A 24,891-nucleotide genomic window follows, 5' to 3' on the forward strand; every position below is an offset into this window, starting at 1 on the left:
AGGATTAGAGGGAATGCTATTTCAATTCTTTGAATTTTAATTGCCTTTCTGTAAAAAAGAATTCGTAGTCTTCCAATTTTTGATCCAAAAGGTGTAAGCTTTTTTAATGTCTAACTGCTGCTCTTGTATATTTTTTCCGGGTCTGTATTGTGAAACCAATGTGCAATGCTTGGATTTATATCTACAAACAAAATGGTGGCGGTCTTGAGAAAGGCTTTTGAAACGCAAATTTCAATTGGTTTTCCGGTAGAAACTATAGCAATGGTACGTACTCTTGTCTTAAATACACACATCAACTTTATATGTAACAACTTTTTCTTTCTAACTGAATCATTGTTGCGAATTAATGTGCATTATTTGTATGAATTGACTTGCACCCTTATTCTTCTCTAATATGTTTCTTATTCAGATGAATACTGTTACCATATTATAGGAGGTGCAAATCTTAGTCTGAAACAAGCTGACGATGAACCTGAACTCGTCACAAAATCCCTGGTATGGAATCAACTGTATTACATGTGTGCTCTTGTACTAATAAGACTCAAAGTGAAACAGCTGACTCTAAGCTAGAGGTCAGCAATGAAGTGGTGGGACTTTCCACTTTGATTGCATAGCCACCCAATTAAATTTTATATTCTTTGTTAAGGAACTCTGTGCTACTGTTAATGTCCCTGTTCTTGCTGATGAAGCAACAAAGTTTTGTTATATATTTGATTTGACTCCTCCTGTAGAAACTTTTCACGGCACTTTGAATGCAGCTTTCCTTTTGTGGGAGGTTGAAGGTAGCTACATTAATTGCAGTTGTATGAGAGCTTCAGTCAACTTTGTCAACTATTGAACTTTGTATTGCTGCTTCTGAATTTAAGTTTTCTTACACATATTTTTGTTTTAGCTTAATTTTTAACTATCTCTCGAAATGAAATATACTATAATCCAAAATGTTGGAGCACGGGCCAATCCCATCTAGTTATATATAGATAGATCCGCCCATCTTCACATTCACAAGATAATGACCTGTTATGACAAAACCAAAGCAAGAAATTACTAAATGCCATGTGAAAAGCGGGGTGGTAGATAATGAAAAATTCCATGTGAAAAGGAAAGTACGTAAGAAGCAGATCTACTTATTTAAACTATTCAATAGAAGAAAATCCGTTCTACAGCAACATTCAAGCAGCAATATTTTCCATTTATCAACTAATAGTACAAATGAGGTCCTAAGCAGTTGAAAGGCTTAAATATAAAAGAAATAATCAATAGCTTTTTTTAACCCTCAAATTTCTACCATACCTTCCTGTACATATCATAAAAAGCTTAGCTTTTTAAAACTTTAGCTTCATGGTTTAGAGATAGGAATTATTTTTTCTTCTTTTTGATAAGGTTGGTTTCAGAGGTTGGAATGCTATTGATTGCCTGAATTTGCCTCTAATAAAAAGGCCAGTACATCCAAAATCATATAGAGTCGCGGAGAAGGAATCAAGGGAGTTTTCTTACTGAATTTACCTGATTTGACTTGGAATATATCTTTGAGAGGCTTTGTTGGAGTGATGTGTATATACAACTAGTTAGTATAGGGGCCAATTTGTACATGTTAGAAGTTAGTGGTAGTTATTTGTTATTTAGCATGGTGTTAACTAATCAGTGGATAGTTACTTGATAAATATATGTAAAGAGGATCTTTTCAATTAATGAAGTACGGACATTTTCCTCTTCTCACAATTAGAGCTTCAATGGCAGAAATCTAACATGGTATCAGAGCGGAGAAGATCGATCTTCTATGTTCTCGTTCAAGCTCGTTAGGAAAAGCTGAATCTAACGCAGAGATTTCAATTTTCCCTATTATTAGCTGTTAGCTTGATTATTACATCGAATTGGTCGTCAATGGCGACGGAGAAGATAGACCACACACATCCACTGTTTCTTCAGCCTTCGGACACACCAGGCTTGGTACTAATTCCAATTCAGCTCATAGGTTCCGAAAATTATGGGCTATGGAGTAGATCGATGAAGCTAGCTCTAAAAGGCCAAGCGAAAATTAGGGTTCATCATAGGGGATTGCAAAAATGAGTCGTTTGAGGATGCTCTCCATGAGGAATGGGAGACCTGCAACGCAATAGTGCATTCCTGGATTATGAACTCAGTTTCGAAGGACCTTGTTAGCGGAATCATTTATGCGTCTGATGCACATCCTGTATGGGAGGACCATAAGGAACGATTTGATAAAGTGAATCGAGTAAGGATCTTTCAGATACACAGAGCAATTTCAAGGCTGTCATAGGGAACTGATACTGTTGCCATCTATTTTACTAAGCTGAAAGAGCTTTGGGCAGAGTAAGATGTGTTGGTACCTTCACAAAATTGTGGTTGTGCAAGGGCAAAGGAACACTGTGTTCAAATGCATCAACAACGCTTAATGCAGTTCTTAAATGGGCTAAATGACACATATGATCAAGCACGCTTGCAAAATTTGATGAAAACCAATAAACCAACTCTTAACCAGGCATATGCATTGATTTCTTAGGATGAGAGTCAGCAAGCTATGGAAAATCTATCAGTGACAGAAAAATTGGATCCTTTCGCTATGCATGCAGGTCGAGGGCAAGGGTATTGTGGAAGAAAGCAGTTCTTACAATGTGAGCATTGCAAGATGAAAGGACACACTACGGAAAATTGCTTCAAAATCATTAGGTATCCAGATGATTTCAAGGCAAAGAGAGGATATCGACCGAGAGGAGGACCTATGACAGTCAATAATGTGGAAGGACCACCAGCAGCTGGGAATTTGCAAAGTAAGGGTGGTGACTACTTCTTCACTGAAGCCCAATACCAGCAGATTCTAAACCTACTTAACAAGGAAGGACCTAGTGATACCACAATGCAGACACAAGCTAACATGGCAGGTACAATTTGCTCACTTGCTTCGGGTATGCATCCTGCTGAATGGATTGTTGATTCAGGAGCTACACATCACATAGCTTCTACTTTGAATCTCTTACATAACATTCAAAGCATTGACAAACATAAAAGGGAATCAGTAAAGCTGCCTAATGGAACTAGTACAGATATAACTCATATTGGTAATTCACAGTCATCAGAAGACAGCATCCTGAAAAATGTTCTATATGTGCCAAATTTTAAGTTTAACTTGTTGTCAGTGTCAAAGTTGACAAGAGATCTGTTATGTGCTGTCATTTTCTTGCCTGAATTGTTTGTGTTCCAGGACCTCTACAATGGCAAGATGAGGGGGATTGGTAAGGAAAGTGAAGGGTTGTACTTGCTGAAAGGAGGAGTTGAAAGATTAGTAGCAGCTGTTAGAAGTGAAGGGAAAGCAGGAGATTCAAGCTGGATATGGCACATGAGGCTAGGACATGCTTCAACACCAGTATTGCAGCATATTCCATTTCTGAAGAATAAAGTAGATAGTAGTTTACATAATAAGTGTTCTGTATGCCCTATGGCCAAACAATCTAGGCTTGCTTTTCCTGATAGTGAACATAGAAGCACTAAGGCATTTGAGCTAGTACATATGGATGTTTGGGGGCATATAGAGTGCTTACTCATAATAGGAAACACTATTTTCTTACTGTTGTAGATGACTACTCAAGGGCTACTTGGATATTTCTAATGCAATTGAAAAGTGAGACCATTGTATTCTTGAAGCAGTTTCTATGCATGGTTAAGAATCAATTTGATACCTCTGTTAAGGTAATTAGAACATATAATGGAACTGAGTTCTTTAACAGTCAATGGAACACCATTCTACAAGATCAGGGGGCGATTCATCAGAGTAGTTGTGCTTACACTCCACAACAAAATGAAGTTGTGGAGAGAAAGCACAAACACATATTAGATACTGCAAGGGCTTTAAAATTTCAAGCAAATTTACCAAAAAGATTTTGGGGTGAGTGTGTGCAGACTGCTGTTTACATCATAAACAGACTGCCTTCTAAAGTGTTGGGTGGCAGGAGTCCATATGAATTACTGCACAAAAGAAAATCATCACTTGCTCATTTAAGAGTTTTTGGTTGCTTATGCTATGCTACAAACTTAGTGAAGGAGGACAAGTTTGCACCTAGGGCAAAAAAGGCAGTCTTGTTGGGATACTCTTCTACACAAAAAGGATATAGGCTGCTGGATTTAGAAACTAACTGTTTTTTTGTTAGCAGAGATGTCACATTCAGAGAATCAATGTTCCCATTCAGAGAATCACAGTTGCAGATTGATCCACACATAGTGCAACAGAACCAAGATGATTTCCTGTGTCTACAACAGAGTAACAGACCTGTTGTAGTAGCATCTAATCCTGAAGAGCATGATCAAGTAACTGAAGTGCATGACCTGATTGCTTCCTTGGATCAAACAACAGAGCCCACAAGTGAGAATTCAGCAGACCAACATGTTTCTGATGAAGGAGGACACCTGAAAGCTGACATTATTTCCGCACCTGAAAACCTAGCTGAGGGACCAACCAATGTTACTGAAGAAAGCCTGATTGCTCCCATTCCACAAGGACTGCCAATATCTGAGGAACCTTCTGCTGCAGATATTAGACAATCCACTAGAGTCAAACAGCCGCCTATATGGATGCAGGATTATGTTACAATGATGCCAAAGTCCTCACAATGTGCCTATTCTCTATCTCACTACTTATCCTATGACAATGTTACTCGAAAGTATAAGGACTATCTATATGCATTCTCAGTGATGAAGGAGCCTAATTCTTTCAAAGAAGCAGTAAAAGATAAGAGGTGGATAGAAGCAATGCAACAAGAAGTGAAGGCTTTGGAGGAAAACAAGACTTGGGAGATAGTTGCTTTACCCGCTGGGAAATCCACAATTGGTTCCAAATGGGTGTACAAAATCAAGTATAAGTCAAATGGTGAAGTAGAAAGATTCAAAGCAAGGCTTGTGGCAAAGGGATACAATCAGCATGAAGGATTAGATTACCATGAGACATTCTCACCAGTTGCCAAAATGGTAACTGTGAGATCTGTCATAGCTATTGCAGCTTCTGGAGATTGGAAGCTTCATCAAACAAATGTGTTTAATGCATTCCTTCAAGGATATTTACATGAAGTATACATGGACTTGCCACAGGGATTTCAAAAGCAGGGGGAGACAAAGGTGTGCAGATTATTAAAATCCTTATATGGACTTAAATAAGCTTCAAGGCAGTGGAACCTGAAGCTTACAGAAGCTCTATTAAATGCAGCTTTTGATTACTCCCTGTTCACCAAGAGATCTGGAAATGACATTGTCATAATTCTCATATATGTTGATGATCTACTTATTACTGGGAGCAGCAGTATCATGATTGATGAAGCCAAAAAGGTTCTGCATCAACAATTTAAGGTTAAGGATCTAGGGGAATTAAGATACTTCTTAGGAATAAAAGTTTTAAGGTCATAACAGGGCATTCTATTGAATCAAAGAAAATACACCTTGGAGTTGATCTCAGAGTTAGGATTAAGTGGAGCAAAGCCTGCAGTTACACCATTGGAAATCAATCAAAAACTGACTTCAGTGGAGTATGATAAAGGAGTTAGAATGCAGGTTGAAGATCCTATGGTAGATATCACAGGATATCAAAAACTCATAGGCAAACTTCTGTGTCTGACAGTTACTAGACCAGACATAAGCTATGATGTGCAGACCCTTAGTCAGTTTATGCAAGCCCCAAAGAAGTCCCACATGGATGCAACATTTAGAGTGGTCAGATATCTAAAGTCAGCACCTGGCATGGGAGTCCTAATGCACAGGGAACCTAAAGACACATTGCTGGGATTCTGTGATTCAGACTGGGCAGCCTGCCATCTCAATAGAAGATCAGTCAGTGGGTATGTAGTGGAATTTGGTAACTCCTTGATTTCCTGGAAATTAAAGAAGCAGCATACAATGTCCAGAAGCAGTGCATAAGCAGAATACAGAAGCATGGCATCTGCAGTTGCAGAGATTGTGTGGCTAACTGGACTCTTTCATGACTTAGGAATCACATTAAAAACACCAGTTCCTCTCTATTCTGAGAGCAAAGCTGCAATGCAAATAGCAGCAAACCCCATCTTTCATGAGAGAACCAAGCATATTGAAATTGATTGCCATTTCATCCGGGAGAAGATCAAGCAAGGATTACTGGAGACTAAGTATGTGCACACTAAGGACCAACAAGCAGATTTGCTGACTAAAGGATTGAGCTCAGGGCAACATCACTATCTACTTGGCAAGCTGGGAGTGTTGAACATTGTACACCCTCCAGCTTGAGGGGGAGTGTTGGAGTGATGTGTATATACAACTAGTTAGTATAGGGGTCAATTTGTACATGTTAGAAGTTAGTGGTAGTTATTTGTTATTTAGCATGGTGTTAACTAATCAGTGGATTGCTAGTTGATAAATATTTGTAAAGAGGTTCTTTTCAATTAATGAAGTATGAACATTTTCCTCTTCTCTCAATTAGAGCTTCAATGGCAGAAATCTAACAGACTTCTTCTACCAACTGGTCTTTGCAGTTCGGCTGCAGCTTGCAGTTCTTTGAGAGAAATGGTGCTTCCCTGTTGGACAAATTCTAGAAAAAAGAGAGATTTATTTGGGAAGTTTTCAGAAATTAGGTGGCTCTTATGGAAAAGTTAAAAAGGAAATAAAGGTACATAATCTTGAACTATTTTTTGGAGGAAGTTTCTTTATAGTTATATTCAAGTCTTCTTCAGCCCTTTTTCCTGAATGTTATTGGACTAATTTGCGAAAACACATAATAGAATAGGCCAAGATCACCAATTGTTGATACTCCTTATGTTCTTCATGCATCAACTCGCTTAAATAACCTGACTAATGATCACACTGAGATTTAGTGAAGAATTTAATTAGCACTCTCTTGATTCAATGACTTATTTTCGTCGGATAGGACAGAAATATACTCTAAAAGTTTTGCTCATTGCAGATTATTCAAAAATATTAAAAAAGAAATCAATAAATATGGGTGAAAACATAAGGCACTCGCTTTTCCCTCCCCCATATGTTTCTGTCCTCGAGAACTTTTGTTGAATGTATTCCCAAAATATAACTCATACCAAGACTTGTTTTACCATATCTATATAGCTTGACCACAAATTGAGAATATTTTAATTTCCTCCTTTCAATGGAAGGTTCAAGAATGCATCACATGCATATGTTCCTTCACTAACATCGCTTCTCAGGCCTTTAACAGGTAATTAAGCCTTTTTTCCTTTTTTAGTTCTCTGTTGTAATTTTTAAACTTAGTAGTATATTAAGTCAATGGTCTAGAAAAGCATTAGGTGACTTTAATTACTTAAACGTTGATGCAAAGATATTGGATAGAAAATATAGCAACTTGAGGAGACATATTAAGGAATAATGGTTCAGAAAATAGAAACCAGTTAAACAAATCTATTGTGGAATATATTCAGCCATAAAGGCAGAAGTTTCTATTTTAAATCAGAAGGCAATGGGAATTTGTTAACAACTCTAACACAACTTTCTTTCAGAATGTCAGAAAGAATAGGAGCAGGAAACTAAACATCCATAAGATTAAGAGCGAGCAAGATGCTTGGTTAGAAGTAAAGGGAAAATTGAAGAACCATTTGTGACTCTCTACCAACTGCTATTTTCTCAAGAACATGAAGCTGGTGATTTGACTACCTTAAAGGTTATTACTAACTTTATAACTCGGGAATTGAAATAGTGATCAAGATGAAACTTCGATTGTTTGTATGGAATTAACCGGTGTTTGAAAAAAGCTTATTCTCATATCGTTCTTGAATCAGACTTATTAATATCTGAAAAGTGCTTTGGAAATTGTATGCTACTTTACAACTAATTAGAAGGAAGCTGGATTCGTCTCATTACTAAAGGTTATGCAAGACAAAGTCAAAAGCGCCAAAGTCAGATAGCATATATAATTGTTTTAAAGAAAAAAGGGTCACCAAAGCATCATTATATTTTCATGAATCATAAACTTCCAATAAAAACAAGACCTCCAGTCTTTGATGTACTCATAATACTGATTGCAAAAAAAACTGCACTATTGGACTAAAAGAAAGTCTATTTAAGTTGGTTTAAACAAAGTTTAATTGTATGCATAGAAGATAAATAAATTTACCTCTTCATCATGTAACATAAGATTCTGAAATTTTATCTTTTCTCTCACAACTTTCTCGTTCTCAACTTCTGTTTAGAACTTAAATTTTGCATGTCCAATCAGGTGTAGCTGGTCTTATTTGATTAATGTTGCTAGCTTGTGCCATGATGTTTTGATACCTGTAAATTTTTATTCAACAAAATATGCATATGCATTTTATACATCTTAAATTCATAAAGATATATAAGGCTAACAAAGCAGAAATTATTTATTATGAAAGGAAAAAAAATCCTAACCCAATATGTAGAAGTTCCTTCATACTGAATAATCATATATATTGGTAAAAATGTCCAACTAAGTTAATGCAGTATTTTCTGAATTGCAAATGTTCCAAAAAAAGGGATAGAATTCATATTTTGTAGAAAAGAAAGGAAGAAGAAAGAGAGACTCTAAATTAACTCGAAAGATGCTACCTTTATAATAACAAATAACATCATTCACAACATTGACTCGCAAAAACGCTTAGATTACATCTGAATGATAAGAAACTAATGAAATAATAGTGAAATTGAATGAAAACAGAATGTAAAGGAAGCTTCATCGAAGCAGCTATTAATCAATTCATGAGTTAGCAAATGTAATGTGTGTACAAGCATCTTTTTCCTTTTATTTTAATTCAAATCATTAAGCAACGTTTCCAATATAACACACAAAAAAAAGGAGCGGTCACGTGACGAACTAATTAGATAATTCCAGGATATATTCAGGTAATAACACCATGTTTTCTTTCCATCCCCAACTTCGGTCTAACCCAAAAAAAAAAAGTTATTCACCTTTATTTGATCCGGGAAATTAATTATATACACCGATAGAAAACTTATCAGAAAACAATGAACCAACAACAATAGCAGCATCTATTCATGACTTGGAAAAAAAAAATCACACGCATGTTAAAAGAGGAAGAATAGTAGACCTTAAATAGGTACAAAAGGAGAGGAATATCACCGCAAACTATAGAACGCCAACGGAATTAAGCCAAGCCAACTCTGAGAGACATCCTGCAAAAAAGAGTAGAAATCCATCATTAGATCATCTAACATTTCTATATTCACTTTGATTTACAGCTTGTTTGGATAGTTGTTACCCATTGTATTGTATCGTATTGTTACTTTAAATACGATATTTGTTTTGATTGTTACTTAAATTTTATTGTATCATATCGTTAAATCCGCCGTTACATAACGACGAAATGTGCCATGTAACGACCGATTTAGTGTGGTAGCGTCGTTACCTTGTCTTTTTATCTCAATCTCACACTTCATTATTATTAAATAATTTTATTTTATCATTTACCCTACTTTTTTATATAGTAATTTTAATTTGTATTATAATTTTTCTTTATAATATTGCAAGTTTATTCTTTATATTGCTGATGTATGATATATGAAACATGGCAAACGACACAATCTATCCAAACATTGTATTTATCAAATAATACAGTACAATATAATACATACATTATGAAACTATACGTAACAACCATCCAAACAAGCTGTTAAAATATAGAGAGAAAAAAAGAGAAAGGGGGGAAAAACAAAATCAATATTGTGCATAAAGTTATAATCAGTGATTCAGTACCTCCAAAGTTAATACAATAAACACTCTCCTTTTTCAAGGGAGGACACTTCTGAATGATGTAGGACATCCTTTGCCACTTTGAGTAGTGCTGCTTCATCAGAATTTTGAATAAAATACATAACTTAGAGAATAATCTAGGGTTTAGAATTCAGATTGGCCTGTTTTTGGTTTGTAATTTTCTCGACAGATTGGTGTTCCCTTTATGTAGATACAGAGGAGAAGGCAGAGAGAGGGATAGAAGGAAAGAGGGGAAACAGAGAACTGAGAAGTGAGACCGAATTAGTGTTGTTTTGAACAATATTGTACCTTATCATTTTTAGTTTCGTTTTGACCAATATTGTTCCTTGTCGGTTTATTTTGGTCCCTCAAATATAACACTGAGCATATTTAGTCCCTTAAGTATGTTAAAGTGGAGCACCTTTAGTCTCACTGACACAATATATTCAAAAACTAGCGGTGTTACCCAACTCTGATTCATAAAGCAAATCTTCTGCTCTAAAGCAAAATGTTTCCTCTTATTTTATTGGATAACGCAAATTATCACTTTAATTCCTCATTTTTAGATAATGCCTTCTAAAATTTTGATCTTGAATATATCCCATTCTGTGCCAGTTTTCAATGAAAAAATGACATTGTATAACCGTTGTTAAAATAATAGCCGAAATAAGGTACGAAATTTTAACAACGGTTATACAGTGTCATTTTCTTATTGAAAACTGGCACAGAATGGGATATATTCAAGATCAAAATTTTAGAAGGCATTATCTAAAAATGAGGAATTAAAGTGATAATTTGTATTATCAAATAAAATGAGAGGAAACATTTCGCTTTAGCGCAGAAGATTTGCTTTATGAATCAGAGTTGGGTAACACCGTTAGTTTTTGAATATATTGTGTCAGTGAGACTAAAGGTGCTCCACTTTAGCATACTTAAGGGACTAAATATGCTCAAGGTTATATTTGAGGGACCAAAATAGACCTACCCTCAAAGATAAGAGACAATATTGGTCAAAACCTTTGTCAGTGAGACTAAAGATGCTCCACTTTAACATACTTAAGGGATTAAATATGCTCAGGGTTATATTTGAGGGACCAAAATAGACCTACCCTCAAAGATAAGGGACAATATTGGTCAAAACCTCCGCATCATTTCCTCAAGACAAAGCAGTACACATGTTGAGAGAAGAAAGATAAAAATTCAATAACCAATGAAATGGGTCCAAGTTCATAGTACAATTAACAAAACTTCTTGTACAACTGATTATAGCTTTGTTCGTACACCCCTTCCCACTTATATATTATACTAGTCTTATGCTACACGCGTTACGCGTGTACCCAACTCAATTAGTATTAATATTTTTAAAATTATATAAAATATTATATAAAATAATTTATACTCCATATTTAAGTTATAAAATAAAAGCTAAGAAAAAATATCAGTTAAGTGAAGAATGTTAATTTAGTTAAATGAATAGCAATTTATCAATCTAACTCTTAATATTATATTAAAAATGATATTCCTCTTATTTTTTGTTTCTTTTGCTGCCGATTCTCTTCTTAATGGCATAATAATTTACGTACCCTATTATGTTAATTTAAAAAAATGATTTTACTTGTATGCTAAATTGTAGAAGAATTTAATTGGATTATTTTGCTAATTAGTTAATTCTCAATTATTTGTTCTCAAATAAGAAAATACTTTGTTTTCTTGTTGATTCGAATTGTTAATCCTAGCTCATACCAAATTTCAAATATTTAGTAATTAATATTTTATCCAATTATATTCTATTTTTAATGGTAAAAAATAATTAATATATTATTTTTAGATTTTTGTGTTTGCAAAACCGATAGTGTTGTTGACTTTTATCAACTACCAATCTCTCTCTCTCTCTCTAATTTATTTTTAGTTTTTTGTTCTAATTATTGAGCGTGATTTTCAAATATAATACAAGAAGTCAATAATAAAATATTAATTGAGTTGGAAAGGAGTTCAATTATAGTACAAAATTAATTATAGTTTATATATATAATGAGATTAATTAATATAATTTTTTCTTGGTTCGAAAATTGGCTCGTGAATGATGAAATAAGCAAACTAATAATAATTAGATTAAAACTCAAATACAAAATTTAAACAGTTACATTTGCACATTACAATTTTTAACAAAGTTTTTGTGTCTCTTCCTAAGAGTTAGCATATTTTCTCATGTTATTTCTCTTATTATTCCCTTTTTATTGATTATCAAGTTGTAGCAAATCTTAATTATATTTATTTTCAATAGCTAATTGTTTTTCTTTAAAAGATAATTATGTGTTGGAGAAATTATATTTTACTATAATCCGTGTTAAATGAAATTACAATCACGTTAGTATATGATACTTTAGATGAACTAAACATTTAAGATTTTAAAGTCTATTATAAATTTTTCACTTTGACTTTCATAAAATTTACATTTTCAACCAAAAAGGTAAGAACTCTTGTTCCAACTCTTGTTCCTTCTTAAAAAAAAAGTATCGTTGGAGTAAACTATTGCCCAAGCAATCTAGTTCTTCGGAAGGTAAAAGTCCTTTTTTTTAATGTTAAAAATTAATTCAAGAGAATAATTTGTGATTGAAAATTTGATTTTAGTGATAAAGAAATGTTAATTGAGTAGGAAATGAGTTTCTATAAGGTAAAAATTTAATTGAAAACTTCTCACCTAATCAAATAAGAAAAAATTTAATAAGTAAAACCTTAGTTATTTTAAAGTCCTATATATATTAGGAATTTACTTTAAATGATAATTTTATCTAATATAAAATCTGTTTTAAAGGGTAAAAAAGACGAATAATATTTTGCTAAGGGCTTTCGTGCTTTTAATATAACATTGAAATAGAGATATATAAACAAATATTATTTCTTTTTGGTAATTATCAAATTTTATTACCAGTGAAAAATATTTACAAGTATTTCAAAGTCCCCTGACATAGATCCCAACTCTAGCTCTATCACTATCTCAACTTCATCTAATTAACATGAGCTTACTCCCTATATCCTTACATACTCGGATAAAAATTTATCTTCTGTAAGTGGTTTCCCAACTTAGTCTTAATTCTACCTCTACAATGTACTTCTTGCACAATTGTTCTTACTATTTCTTCTATATTCCTCTTCTTTTGTTGAAAGATTCTGCAATTCCTCTCTTGCCAAATTTGATACGTTGTACAAGCCAAGCTCAGGCTGTATATTTCTGCATTTGAGTTCTTGCTATTAGCTTGCATACTAGCCCAATCTATCTCTTCCCTCCATTCCATATGATCCCTGTTGATGCCCAGCCATTTCGGAATACATAGCCATACATTTGCAGCTGTTCTACATTTAAAGAATAGATGTTGATGGCTCTCCTGCTCTTCTTCACATAACACACACTTTGGATCAGTCATCAAGCCACATTTTATCATCCGATCCTTAGTGTATAATCTTTCTTGAACCGCCAAATATAGTATGAACACCCATTTTGGACTTGCTTGATTATTGCACATCAGTTTCTTCCACCTCATTTTTGGGAATTCTCCTCTTAGCATATTATACATTTTCCCTATTGAGAATTTCCCCTCCAGCACAGCTTCCTCTATCTTCACTTCTGCCTTTTCCAAATGTTTCCTCTCATTGATGATCTTTCGGATAACCCACGAGGCATTCTTAGCATCTACCTCCCTCATATCCCTGTGTTTTATATAGTAAGTGTGCACCCACTTAATCCACAATTTATCCTTCTTTTGAGCCATATTCCAGTAGTGTTTCAGAATTGCAGCTATGTTCCATATGTGAATATCAGTAATATTCATCCCCCCAGTCGTCTTAGGTAAACACAGTTTATTCCACGAGACCAAAGCCTTCTTTTTAATTTCTGTATTACCCGTCCAGAGAAAAGTCCTACAAACAGCTTCAATCTTATTGATTATTTCCTTAGGCAACTGAAATATCTGTGACCAATAAGACTGTATAGCTATGAGCACGCTTTTAATTAATTGCAATCTCTCAGTATATGATAGAAATCTGACAGTCCAGTTTGTTATTCTTCCAAGCATCCGATCAATCAAAGGTCGGCATTGTGCTACAACCAACCTTTTGGAACTTAGAGGCACTCCAAGGTATTTGAAAGGTAGAGTACCAACAGAGAAACCAAGCAGCTGGACTATTTCATTCTTTACATGATCAGGCACTCCCCCAAAGTATATGCTACTCTTATTAATGTTGGCAATCAATCCAGATGCTCTTGAGAACTGCTGGAAGTATTCAAATAGCAATGAAGCTGATACCACTTCTCCTCTGCAAAACATGAGTAGGTCATCTGTAAATCCAAGCTGTATTATTCCCAATTTCTCGCATCTAGGGTGATAATTGAACTCTGGGTTCCCCTTTAATGTTTTGAGTAATCTGATGAGATACTCCATGGCAAGCACAAACAGATAAAGAGATAATGGATCACCCCGCCTAAGTCCTTTTTTAGCCTCAAAATGTGGTGTTGGATTTCCATTTATAACAATAGAGTAAGAGACTGTTCTGATGCATCTGTTAATCCATGTTATAAACTTTCCTGGGAAGTTCATACTTGACAATATGTGCTCCAAAAAATCCCATTCTAGTGAATCATAAGCCTTTTGCATATCCACTTTGATCATTATCCTTGGTGATACTCTCTTTCTGCCATACCCTTTGATGAGCTCATGACTTAATACCACATTATCATGGATGACCCTTCCAGGAACAAAAGCATTCTGACTGCAGTCAACTAAATGATCCATGACATGTTGCAATCTGTTGGTTATCATTTTGGAAATGATTTAGTACAAAGTTGTGCAACATATAGGCCGATATTCTTTGATAGTGGCAGGATGCTTCACCTTTGGTATCAATGTGACAGAAGTGCAATTTATAGGACCATACATATCAGCTGCCTCAAAAAAACTAAGTACTTCATTAATTACCTCATCTCCCAGTATGTGCCGGGTTTTCAGAAAGAAAAACGAGTTGAATCCATCACACCCTGGAGCTTTCAAAGTGTCTATCCCTTCTAATGCTTGAAATACTTCCTCATTTGTGAATGCCCTGATTAATTGAATCTGTTGATCTCTATTCAGCTTTGGTCTTTCTTTCATGATGTTAGGGTTAATGGCTGGTAGGTTATTCTGACTGGAGCCCAGTAAGTTCTTGTAAAACCAGTTATCTATTCTTGTATCTCTTCAGGTTTCAGCAGTAATCTCCATGTTGTGGATGTTAGTTGCTTTATATAATTTTGTGCTCTTCTCCCTTTCATGCTAGCATAGAAGTATGCTGAATTAGAGTCGCCCAGCTTGAGCCATTGTATCCTTGACTTCTGTCTGTATATGCTTTCTTCTATTAAGCTCCACTTTTCCAGGTGCTGTTTTAATTCCTTCTCTTCCTCAAACTGTGTTGTGGTGTGGTTTATATCCCTCATTTGTGTTTGTAACTCCTTCAGCCTATCCCTTATACTTTTGATTTTATTCTCCATTCCTATAAACTCTCTGCTGTTTAGCTTCTTCAGAGCTCCTTTAACCTTCTTCAGTTTGAACCAAATAGTCATCGTTCCTTTTGCCTGTGTGTGAATTGACCAGCTGCTCTTTACAATCTCTTCAAATTCAGCATGATTTGCCAAGCAATTTAGGAATCTGAATGGCTTCTTTCTGCTAATGCTTTCTTGTTCCACCTCAATGCATAAAGGGGAATGATCTGAGAAGTAAGGATCATTTATGTGCACCAGTGAAGGAGGCATTGTACTCATCCATTGTGCATTTACTAGTGCTCTATCTATTCTGCTATATACATGGTTATTAGTCCATGTAAATAGTCTCCCACTTGTTTGAAGTTCAGTGATGCCACATTCCTCTATGAACCTCCTGAAGTCCCTAGTCTCATATTCCTGTATCTCACTTCCCTGTACTCTATCCTCCACATCTAGGACTGAGTTAAAGTCGCCCATTATTAACCAAGGGTGAATCATTAGCTCATCTATTTCCTTTAATTTCCTCCATAGATCCTTTCTTGTTGGAACAGTATGAAGCCCATATATTGCTGAAAAATGAATAACAGTACTGTTATCCCTTGCCTGAATGATCCCATGTATGAAATGTTCATGTGTCTCTAGCATCGTAAAACTGATTGCAGTTGGGTCCCACATTAGCCATATACGAGCTCTAGTTGCAGTATTGCCATTAGTACAGCATTCCCAACCATAAGCAATTTTATTGACTATCTATGGAATCTTATTACTACTAACTCTGTGTTCTAAAATAGCTAGTACGCTTATTTTATTTTCCCTCAAGAACTCCCTCAACTCCTTTTGCTTGTATACTTTGTTTATCCCCCTAACATTCCATGTAACAACCTTCATTTGTAATATTGAGACGATTGAACTCTTCCTTCACCCCTGCCTTTACTACTCTGCCCTTCAATTATTACTCTTCCTTTGTCTGCTAATATATTGCATTCTGACAGTGGACCAAATCCGTTGTTAGTAGGCACCTGATTTGGTTCAATACTAGCATTCTTAGTACCCTTACTGGCAGATTTCCTTCTAGCTTCTTGCCATCCTTCATCCTCCTTAGTATCATTTTGCTGAGATGATCCACTATCCTTTCCTGTCCCCTGTTTCTGCACTACCACTTGTTCTTGTGGTTGTTTAGTTTGCCATATCCATTGCCTATTATGATTCCTCCCTCGTATATTTTGAGTCTTCTCCTTTACTTCCTTCCTTACTTGAGCTTTGTTCTTTGCACAGTCATGTCCAACTTGCAAGCAGGGGCAGATGTAGTGTAGTATCACCGGGTTCAACTGAACCCATAATTTTTGACGCGGAGTAAAAATTTATGTCTAAAAATTCATTAAAATTACAAAAAATAGATATGAACCCATAACTTTAAAAATACAATGGGTTTAATGCTAAAAACTTTAAAAGTTGAACTCATAAGATTTAAATCTTGGATCCGCCTCTACTTGCGAGCATGAGCCACAAAAGTCCGGCACCCAGTCATAGTGTACTTCTTGTGTAAACAGCTTCCCCTGTGGATCCTTCACTGCAAGTTTCTGTGGCAATTCTTTAGTGACATCCATTTCAATCAGCAAACGAGCATAGGATATTCTATCAACTTTTGTAGTACAATCATCTGCATATAATGGATTCCCCATAGCACTTCCAATGCGACTCACAGTTTCCATCTCCCAACAGTTCAATGGAAGATTTGGTAATTTGACCCATAGTGGAATTGTCTTCAGGATCTCACTGTTGAAATCAAAATATGCTGCCCATGCCTTGATAATCACTGGCTAACTCACTGGCTTGTTATTTACTACTAATAAATAAATATTAGTAGTAAAGTAAATTATTGTTCTTGCTAATAAGTACGAGTTCAATACTGATTCCTCTAATGTAAGTCCATAGTTATAATTTTTTTTTGCATATATGTTATTACTAGGGTGTTCATGGTTCGATTTGGATCAGTTTTTCCCTAAAAAGAAACCAAACTAAGTAAGTCGGTTCTTAAAATGTTGTAACCAAACCAAATCAATTAAGTTGGTTTTTAGTGATTCGGTTTTTGTCGGTTTTCATCGGTTTTTCAATTTTTTCGGTTATTTATAGTTTTTTTTAATAATGAGACATACACTACCAAACACATATTCTGGCGACTACATTTTCAATGTAACACTATCAAATCAATCGCTATTTGAGAAATCTATCATTTACTATGATATATTGATGATAATTGAATCAAACAATGATGAATAGTTTAAGTACTCATTTAAAAATTAATTATTTTTAACATGAAATTATTCTTGTACTTAGCAAAAGTAAACTACCAATCAAACTAAAATGTAAAGGCAAAGAATTAGATTATTGTAATAACAAAGAACTAGACTTAAAATACAAACGACTAATATGTACCATAACATTTAAGAAACTTTATATAAAAATATATATATATATATATAGGTGTAATAATAAATTTAAATAGCTACTTCTATAGTCGGTTTGGTTCGGTTTTTTCGGTTATTTTTTTTATTAAAACCAAAACCAAATAAAATTTGATCGGTTTTTAAAATTCAAGACCAAAATCAAATCAAACCTAAAAAGTATCGATTTTTTTTGATCGATTTGGTTCGATTTTCGATTTGGTTCGATTTTTCGGATCTTTATGAACACCCACGAATAAGCACGAGCTCAATATCCATGATGATATAAGTCCACAGTTATAAATTTTTTGTTTTTATATGATATTTATATACTTTTATTTTATGTCATTTCGAAAAAGCATAAATCATACACACATATTTGCAAAGATTAGTAATATCTCCAAAACAGTTTTAGGGATAAAAGTGAAAATAGGGAATTAACAATGAGTCAATAACCCAAGGAAGGTGAGATACTGGTGTCGGATTCTATCTTCTTAGTAATTCAAATTCCTTCCGTCGGCGGCCGTAATCCCGTCGCCGGAAAGGAACGGCAATTCGAAATCTCCGCCACAAACTAGAGAATTACGCATTTGCATTTGTTAGATTGAGAAGGAGAAGCTAGAAAAGGCAGGAGGAAGGGGGGCGGAATCATGATAACGCGATCGAATTTGGCGGAGCAGCTGAGAGAATATCAGATTCGATCGAAGCACGATTGGGCCTCCGTCTCTGTCTTCTCCTCCACCTCTAATCTCACATCTACAAGGTATTCTATTACTAGTACCATTTTTTCTTCTTCTCTTCATTTCCTATTATAGCTTTTCTTTTTCAATTCATTTCCCGCTTTTCTAATTTACGTGTATACACATTTTGCTAAATTTGGATTTGATTTAGGAAAACTTATGAATTTTGGAGTTGTTCTTGTTATTAGACCAACCGGACTACCGGAGTTTCCAAAAGTTTTATGGCTGTGTGATTAAAGTCGAGAACTTTGGATGAGAGGCATAATGTGTTTTTTTGTTAAATATAATGGAAGAACTTTTTTGCGGGAAAAGTTTCATCTGGCTATATATTGAATTAGAAATGCTTATGTTGACAAGTTTCAGCTAAATTAACCATTTAGTTTCCAAATTTGCTGTGAATAGATTATGTGATTGAATTTTACATGTAGACTTTATGGGTTAGCTTGAAATGAGATGTAGGAATTAGTAATTCTTGCTAACTGATGAATCGATTGAATATTACATATGGACTTTATATGTTAGCTCGAAATGAGACTTGGAATCATCAATTCTTACTCTGCCTTTTCTCCTCACTTCTCTGAATCTAGTAGAGGTTTAGACCGGGTCAATTATTGCATGGTCAGTAAAACGAGGAAGGTGAAATCCCCAACTGCAAGACACGGTATAAGTATGTCTGATGTATCTCCCCTTCTTCAGTATCCATTTTATCCAAAGCTTTTGTTATGTTCCCTCCACATCAGCTACATTGGAACCCATAGAGTTCCGGTGTTGAATCTTGCAAGTTCGAGCTTGTTGTATGCAAGCAAGCTAAATAATTGAAACCAAGGCACTTGAAGTAACCAGCCTAAGAAGGCTAACGAGAAGTTCGTAAAGCTAATTGAGTACCTTATTATGCAGTCATAATTGATGTTTTCCCCGATTCCTTACTCATGGTGCACTTGCTTGATTAATTTTTGTCATTGTTTAATGTTCTCAGTTGTGAAAATGCAATCCCGTACACTCTCTTTGCGCTCTGGAAGCTGATAGTCTTATCTGTGAAAGCTCTTGTTCTTGCATTTTAAATAATAGGAGGATTTGGAAACCAAATCTATCATTTGCTTGATTCTCTAATCTCTAGTAACCTAAATCATCCTATTTGTTATTCCATCATATGTCTCATGAGATCCTTCTCACTAACATGCTCAGTGCTTTAGATGTTTCCTGAATCTAAAATTCCAGAAGTAAACTCCATTTTTGTGTTTAGAGGCTGCTTCACCCTGAGAATCTTCCAAACTGAGTCCCAACTTTTCTTGAACATACTGAGTGAAATTTGCCTTTTAGAACACATTGAGATGTCATTGTTGACTAATAAATCATGCAGAACTCGGTCGTAATTTGATGTTGAGTGGAAAGAGAAATCAAAAGCATCTAACATTGTTGGACTTGAGCGTGCTCCAAAGCTGCAACTTGAAACTTCTAGAGAATACTAAAACATAATATTAGGATGTGTGAAAATTTTCTTGAAAGAATCAGAACCATTAACCCATGGGGAGATTGCAAATGCTAGAATGGAGAAATGATCATTTTAAACCTCGTTGAGAGTGGACTGTGATGAAGAATGAATGAATTGCATTTGGGCTTGGGAGCTGTTTAATTTTTTCCGGGCAATTGCTTTTGCAACTTGCTTTTGTGAAATAACTAGTAGCATGCTACTTGATTTTGCCCTTTTCTCAGTAGTTTACTGCTTAAATTCATAGCAACTCGAATATTTTGTCAGTGGTTTCCGAGCCTTCTTGTTCTTATTTCCTTTTTCTTTTGCTTTGATGCAGGGCAGATGTCGTCATCTTTGTAATATTTGAACTGGTTATTTTGGCACTCCTGGTTTTCTCTGCAGTTTCACTGTATTCCAAGCATCTGAAGCTTGCATTTATCTTAGTATGTGTTAGCTTGCTATTGCTTTTATGCGTGACAATTGCAAAGCAAGTTACAGCAGCCCGGAAGAAGAAGCGAAGGATGCTTCTTCCCTTATCAATGTAGAGGTGTGTGAATGGAGAACAACTTTTTGCTACGCGCAACCAATGTTTTGATATGAAATATGAAAAATCTTAAATAATTATAGGTGTTTGGGCAGGTTGATGAAGCATAATGTAAGATTAGCCTCAGCCCTACAATTAATTTTCCTGTAACTTCACTCTTATATTTATCTCTTGTTCAGTCAAAGGTTATCTCATGAAATGCATATGTCCTGTCAACATTGAGTGCTAACCACAAGAACCAAATGTCCCCAAATCAGAAGGATCTTGATCTTTGGAGTCTGAACTTTTTTTCTTTCCTTTTCCTATTACAAGCAATAGGATTTGTACATATGAAATTGACAAACAAGATATAGGTGCTTGCATGCTTTTATATTTACAGAATACATGAAGAGTTTGCAACTTTCCCCTTTGTTGGCTGCTGTAAGGTTCATTTTGCCCTTTCCCCTTTTCTTAACCAATAAAGTTAATCTCCTGTCCAGTGCTGGTTAGATTTTGATCAATTTTCTGAACCATTTTGGTCATCATTGTGGCTTGAAGAAGTGAACATCCATACCCTGAGTTGCTATAGACCAGATAGCACCAAATACCAAAAGAACACTTAGAACCAAGCCTAAAATTCCAAGAGACCAATTAACATACCAACTTGAAGTGTATGTCTTAGGTTTGTTGATCATTATCCACATCAGACAAGGATATGCCAAGGTAACTGGCAGAGCAATTCCCCCAATTAGACCAGCCAAACTAGGCAAAAAGGGGAGTGCCACTGATATGAAAAATGCTAGACATCCAAAAAATACCCTAAACCCTGTTCTAATCCACCATGGACAGGGTTTCTTCTTGTTGCTTGTGTACCTAAACTCCAAATTATCAAAAACTGGCATTGCATAAATTTGGAATGATGTAAGGCTATGGACTACCACCAGTAAACTTGTTATTCCTAGAATTACTTTTGATGTGTCTTCTCTGTGATACTTGTCCAATGCACTCAATATCCCTCCATTTGGCATCTGTCATGACAAAACAAAAACATTGTTCATGTTCAACTTATGCTCCTTTCCTTAGGTTTATGAAATGTGTATAACAATGAAAAAGAAAACTCATCTACTTCCATGAAATATCTTAATTTTACTTATACTTTGACATTATTCATACCCTTGGTAATAGCAAATTGTCTCGTATTTGACCTTTACCTTGACAGAGCTCTACCCTAAACTATAGTGGCAGCCAATTTTAAACCATTGTCAAAAATAGAGGAATAAATGTAGACCTTTCATGAAGTATTTTGGCACGTGAAATCCACTCAATTGATACCGGAGCTCTCTTAAAATCAAGGACAAATACGAGACAAATTGCTCTAACGGTAAGGGTATGAACACCTCAAAGTATAATGGACAGTAAAATTGAGATATTTTATACAATAGAGGGATAAATTTGAACATTTTCCTATAAAACAATAATAAAAAACTTTTAAAGACCTTACCAGGTTTCCATAAGCCCAGTAGCCTCCAATTGCCAGTGGAAACAAACACAAAGCAATAATAGAATATGAGAACTTGACTCCTTTCCACATGGGCAAATGAGATGGGTTCTTTAAGCTAGAAGGCATTGTACCCTGTGACAAACCAACCCATGTTAAGAAAACAAGAACTTTGACAGTAAATATTTAGCACACAACTTTAATTTGTAATATTGACTAGTTAACAACCTGAATCTCAAGGACAAGATTATGTCCCCTGAAAGCAAAAGCTATCATTCCAATAGCATTCAAAATGCTACAAACTCTTCCCAAATCAGATATATTTTCAACAGGTTCAAAAGAAACCCCTTCTGGCTTTTCTTTGACAACAGAAACTACCCATGTCAAGGTACAATAAGTCACTGCTGAGATTGAACCGATTAGAGAAATTCCAGCAATGGAATTTAAATTAGGAAGCTGAGCAAGAACTATGGCTGAAACAGTGAATACAATGTACCACTCTATTGTACTTAGAGAGATTAAATGGCAATGATTAGAACCACAAATAGTTTGGAAGAAAATCTTCATAGTTCCACCTCCGATCATAATAAGTGTAACGCAAGTACCACCTGATAGGTACATGGTTGGAAATAGTGCTAAAATTTTCCCCAGCTTTTCACCTACAATTTTTCAGAGATGAGAAAAGGAGGATAAAGAAAAAAGAGAAAAGGAAAAAGGAAAAAGGAAAAAGCAGATCACTATTAGAAGGCGTCTGAAGATAAAAATTATAATTTTTTTTTTAAAAAAGTAATATTTGGAGTGAAGTTGAAAAATTGTATTTGAAATTTAAAATTATATTTGGACATGCATTTTACTTGAAAATATGTTGCAGTTTTGTGAGTGGAAAAAAAAAAAGTTGTCTTTGAAAAACTTATTTTTGAAAATTTTCAAAAAAATTGTAAAATTTTATGGACAAACGCATTTTTGAAATTTTTTTAGAACGTGTGAGCCTAGATCGGCCAACTAAAATATTCTGCATTTGTAATGGATATGAATATCTAAGGTGAATTTTGGACAACTATAGATATCTTAAGCCATTTATATATATATATGAAAGGATTTATCTTAGAGTTTAACTTTTATACGCGGACCGATTTACGCTAATTTTTTTACACTATTTGTGCAATTAACATGTTGTACCAAGTTTTTGGCCTTATTTTTTAGGTTATTATTTTCACTGATATAGATAATTATCTTTAATGACATTTAAGTGCTCTAATATTGTAAAAAAATTTACACTGTTAGTTTAGAAGTTACCCCTTAATAATCGAAGTAGATGCAAAGATTGAGATATTATTAATATATAGTATAGTAAACACATAGAGATTAATTAATTATAGACGTGATAAAAGGTTACGATTGATACTTACCGAAGACAGCCATTGAGAGGCGAAGATATCGACTATAACGCATGCCAGGGACAGATTCATGAAGTTGGATGAGTAACCAGAGTGTGTATAATTGCCACATAAATATTATTGAGAGGCTTATTATTCCCCATATCCTACATTTTTATCAAAGCGCAAGCTGATCAGTTTATAGCATAGAAATCCAACATTCCTTTTGAGTGCGTTTGGTTTGATGGAAAATGTTTTTTTTTTTTTTTCAAAAAATGCTTCTAAAAGACTTAATTATATGATGTTTCGTTGTCAAAGAATTTTTCGGAAAAATATTTTTCATCAAAAGGGAAAAAACGACTTTCCTTGCTTTGGGGTAGAATTTTTCTTCACAATTATATATACAATTCTTAACTTCATTTAGTAATTTAACCAATACTCTAATATTAAACAATTTCATCAAAAACACTATCCAATTTACTAATATTTTCAAATTTTAACAAATATTTTTCTATAAAAAAAAAAAATACTCAGCATGCACTCTCCAAATAAGCATTATTATTTCTTTTGAAAAAAAATATTTATCGAAGAATGACTTCTGTAGTACCACCCGTTATTTCTTTTCTCTTTTGCAAAAAGAAGCATACGAGCTAATTAATTAACGGGAAAAGAAAAGAAGTATTGATGATTGCTACACATACCATCCAAGTGTAATAAAAGCAAGAGGAAGGACAAGAGCTTGGACTCCAATTCCAGAACTAAGTGTATGAAATGCAGCATAATATGCATTCCCATTTCTTGACTCAGTAATAGGAAGCCAAGCATCTTGAGGATCAAGCTTAGTGAAATGACCAATTTCTTCCATATATGTTAAGGTTTTTTTCATGGGGCTAGCTAATGGTGTCATTATTCTTGTACCAAATGGACTTTTGGGTGTTTTTGGTATAGAATCAAGATTTGGAGATGGTGTCAAAGAAACTGTATTTTGCACTTCTTCACTACCAATTTTTAGTGTTGATTGGCTCATCTTTATTTCCACCAATTCAGTTCCCATAATCTTCTATTCTTGTTGTAGTTGGACGATTTTCTTCTGCAGTGTGATGATACCTATTATATAGAAATTACCTACTAACTTCTCATTCCCAAACATAAATGAAAAGAGAATTAATAAAGTTGCATACTTTTAAGTTTGACCAGACCTCGCATTTTGGCTGTTGTTACCTACTAATTTCTATGCCTAAACAATCTTGGAGAATACTTTTTTTTTAATTATTTTATATTTATTTACAATATTCGGAACTAGAGATGTTCAATACCGAACCGAAAACCGAACCGCAAAAGTGATTTAATGCCTTATTGGTATAGTGTTATCAGATTAACGGGTGGTGAACATATTAAAATTTTATTATTAATGACTTATCGATTTAAGGGCGGATTATTCAATTTTCTTATCGGATAAATTGTTAACCCGTTAAAAACTTTTATATTTATATATTTTTATCCATATGTATATTAATTCCCAGAATAATCATCACCAAAATGTATGCATAAAGAGGAAGCTTTAGAAAGCCGAGAAGTGTGCAATACTTTATCTTGGATAAAGTAA

General features: G+C 34.5%; 3 protein-coding genes and 2 long non-coding RNA genes across 8 annotated transcripts; 2 read left to right on the forward strand and 3 right to left on the reverse strand.

Annotated features, from left to right (window-relative positions):
- Positions 1 to 818: 818 nt before the first annotated feature.
- On the reverse strand, positions 819 to 10,020 carry LOC117279302 (uncharacterized). Of its 4 annotated transcripts, XR_011415678.1 has the most exons (7): positions 9,728 to 10,020; positions 9,063 to 9,147; positions 8,111 to 8,268; positions 5,442 to 5,482; positions 5,193 to 5,334; positions 4,283 to 4,537; positions 819 to 1,014 (listed from the first exon to the last, which is right to left on the reverse strand). It is a non-coding gene; the product is annotated as an uncharacterized lncRNA (long non-coding RNA). The 4 variants fall into 4 exon arrangements; XR_011415679.1 differs by lacking the exons at positions 5,193 to 5,334; positions 5,442 to 5,482 and having other exon boundaries at positions 9,728 to 10,019; XR_011415680.1 differs by lacking the exons at positions 4,283 to 4,537; positions 5,193 to 5,334; positions 5,442 to 5,482 and having other exon boundaries at positions 9,728 to 10,018.
- LOC138909135 (uncharacterized) lies at positions 6,729 to 7,771 on the forward strand. The gene is made up of 2 exons (XR_011415681.1): positions 6,729 to 7,198; positions 7,497 to 7,771. It is a non-coding gene; the product is annotated as an uncharacterized lncRNA (long non-coding RNA).
- Positions 10,021 to 14,936: 4,916 nt separating the features above from the next.
- LOC104106620 (uncharacterized) lies at positions 14,937 to 15,908 on the reverse strand. The gene has a single exon (XM_009615202.1). The coding sequence runs from the start codon at positions 15,906 to 15,908 to the stop codon at positions 14,937 to 14,939; it is 972 nt and encodes a 323-aa protein (XP_009613497.1).
- A 2,144-nt stretch (positions 15,909 to 18,052) lies between these two features.
- LOC104106587 (uncharacterized) lies at positions 18,053 to 20,631 on the forward strand. Its single transcript, XM_009615164.4, has 2 exons — positions 18,053 to 18,440; positions 20,226 to 20,631. Exons 1-2 carry the CDS (start codon positions 18,328 to 18,330, stop codon positions 20,431 to 20,433), a joined length of 321 nt encoding a protein of 106 aa, XP_009613459.1. The 5' UTR covers positions 18,053 to 18,327; the 3' UTR covers positions 20,434 to 20,631.
- Positions 20,632 to 20,718: 87 nt separating this feature from the next.
- On the reverse strand, positions 20,719 to 24,381 carry LOC104106579 (lysine histidine transporter-like 8). Its single transcript, XM_009615154.4, has 5 exons — positions 23,987 to 24,381; positions 23,319 to 23,452; positions 22,138 to 22,568; positions 21,913 to 22,044; positions 20,719 to 21,439 (listed from the first exon to the last, which is right to left on the reverse strand). Exons 1-5 carry the CDS (start codon positions 24,337 to 24,339, stop codon positions 20,954 to 20,956), a joined length of 1,536 nt encoding a protein of 511 aa, XP_009613449.1. The 5' UTR covers positions 24,340 to 24,381; the 3' UTR covers positions 20,719 to 20,953.
- Positions 24,382 to 24,891: the final 510 nt, after the last annotated feature.

The sequence above is a fragment of the Nicotiana tomentosiformis genome, chromosome 4 (assembly GCF_000390325.3).
Source record: "Nicotiana tomentosiformis chromosome 4, ASM39032v3, whole genome shotgun sequence".
Classification (NCBI taxonomy): domain Eukaryota; kingdom Viridiplantae; phylum Streptophyta; class Magnoliopsida; order Solanales; family Solanaceae; genus Nicotiana; species Nicotiana tomentosiformis.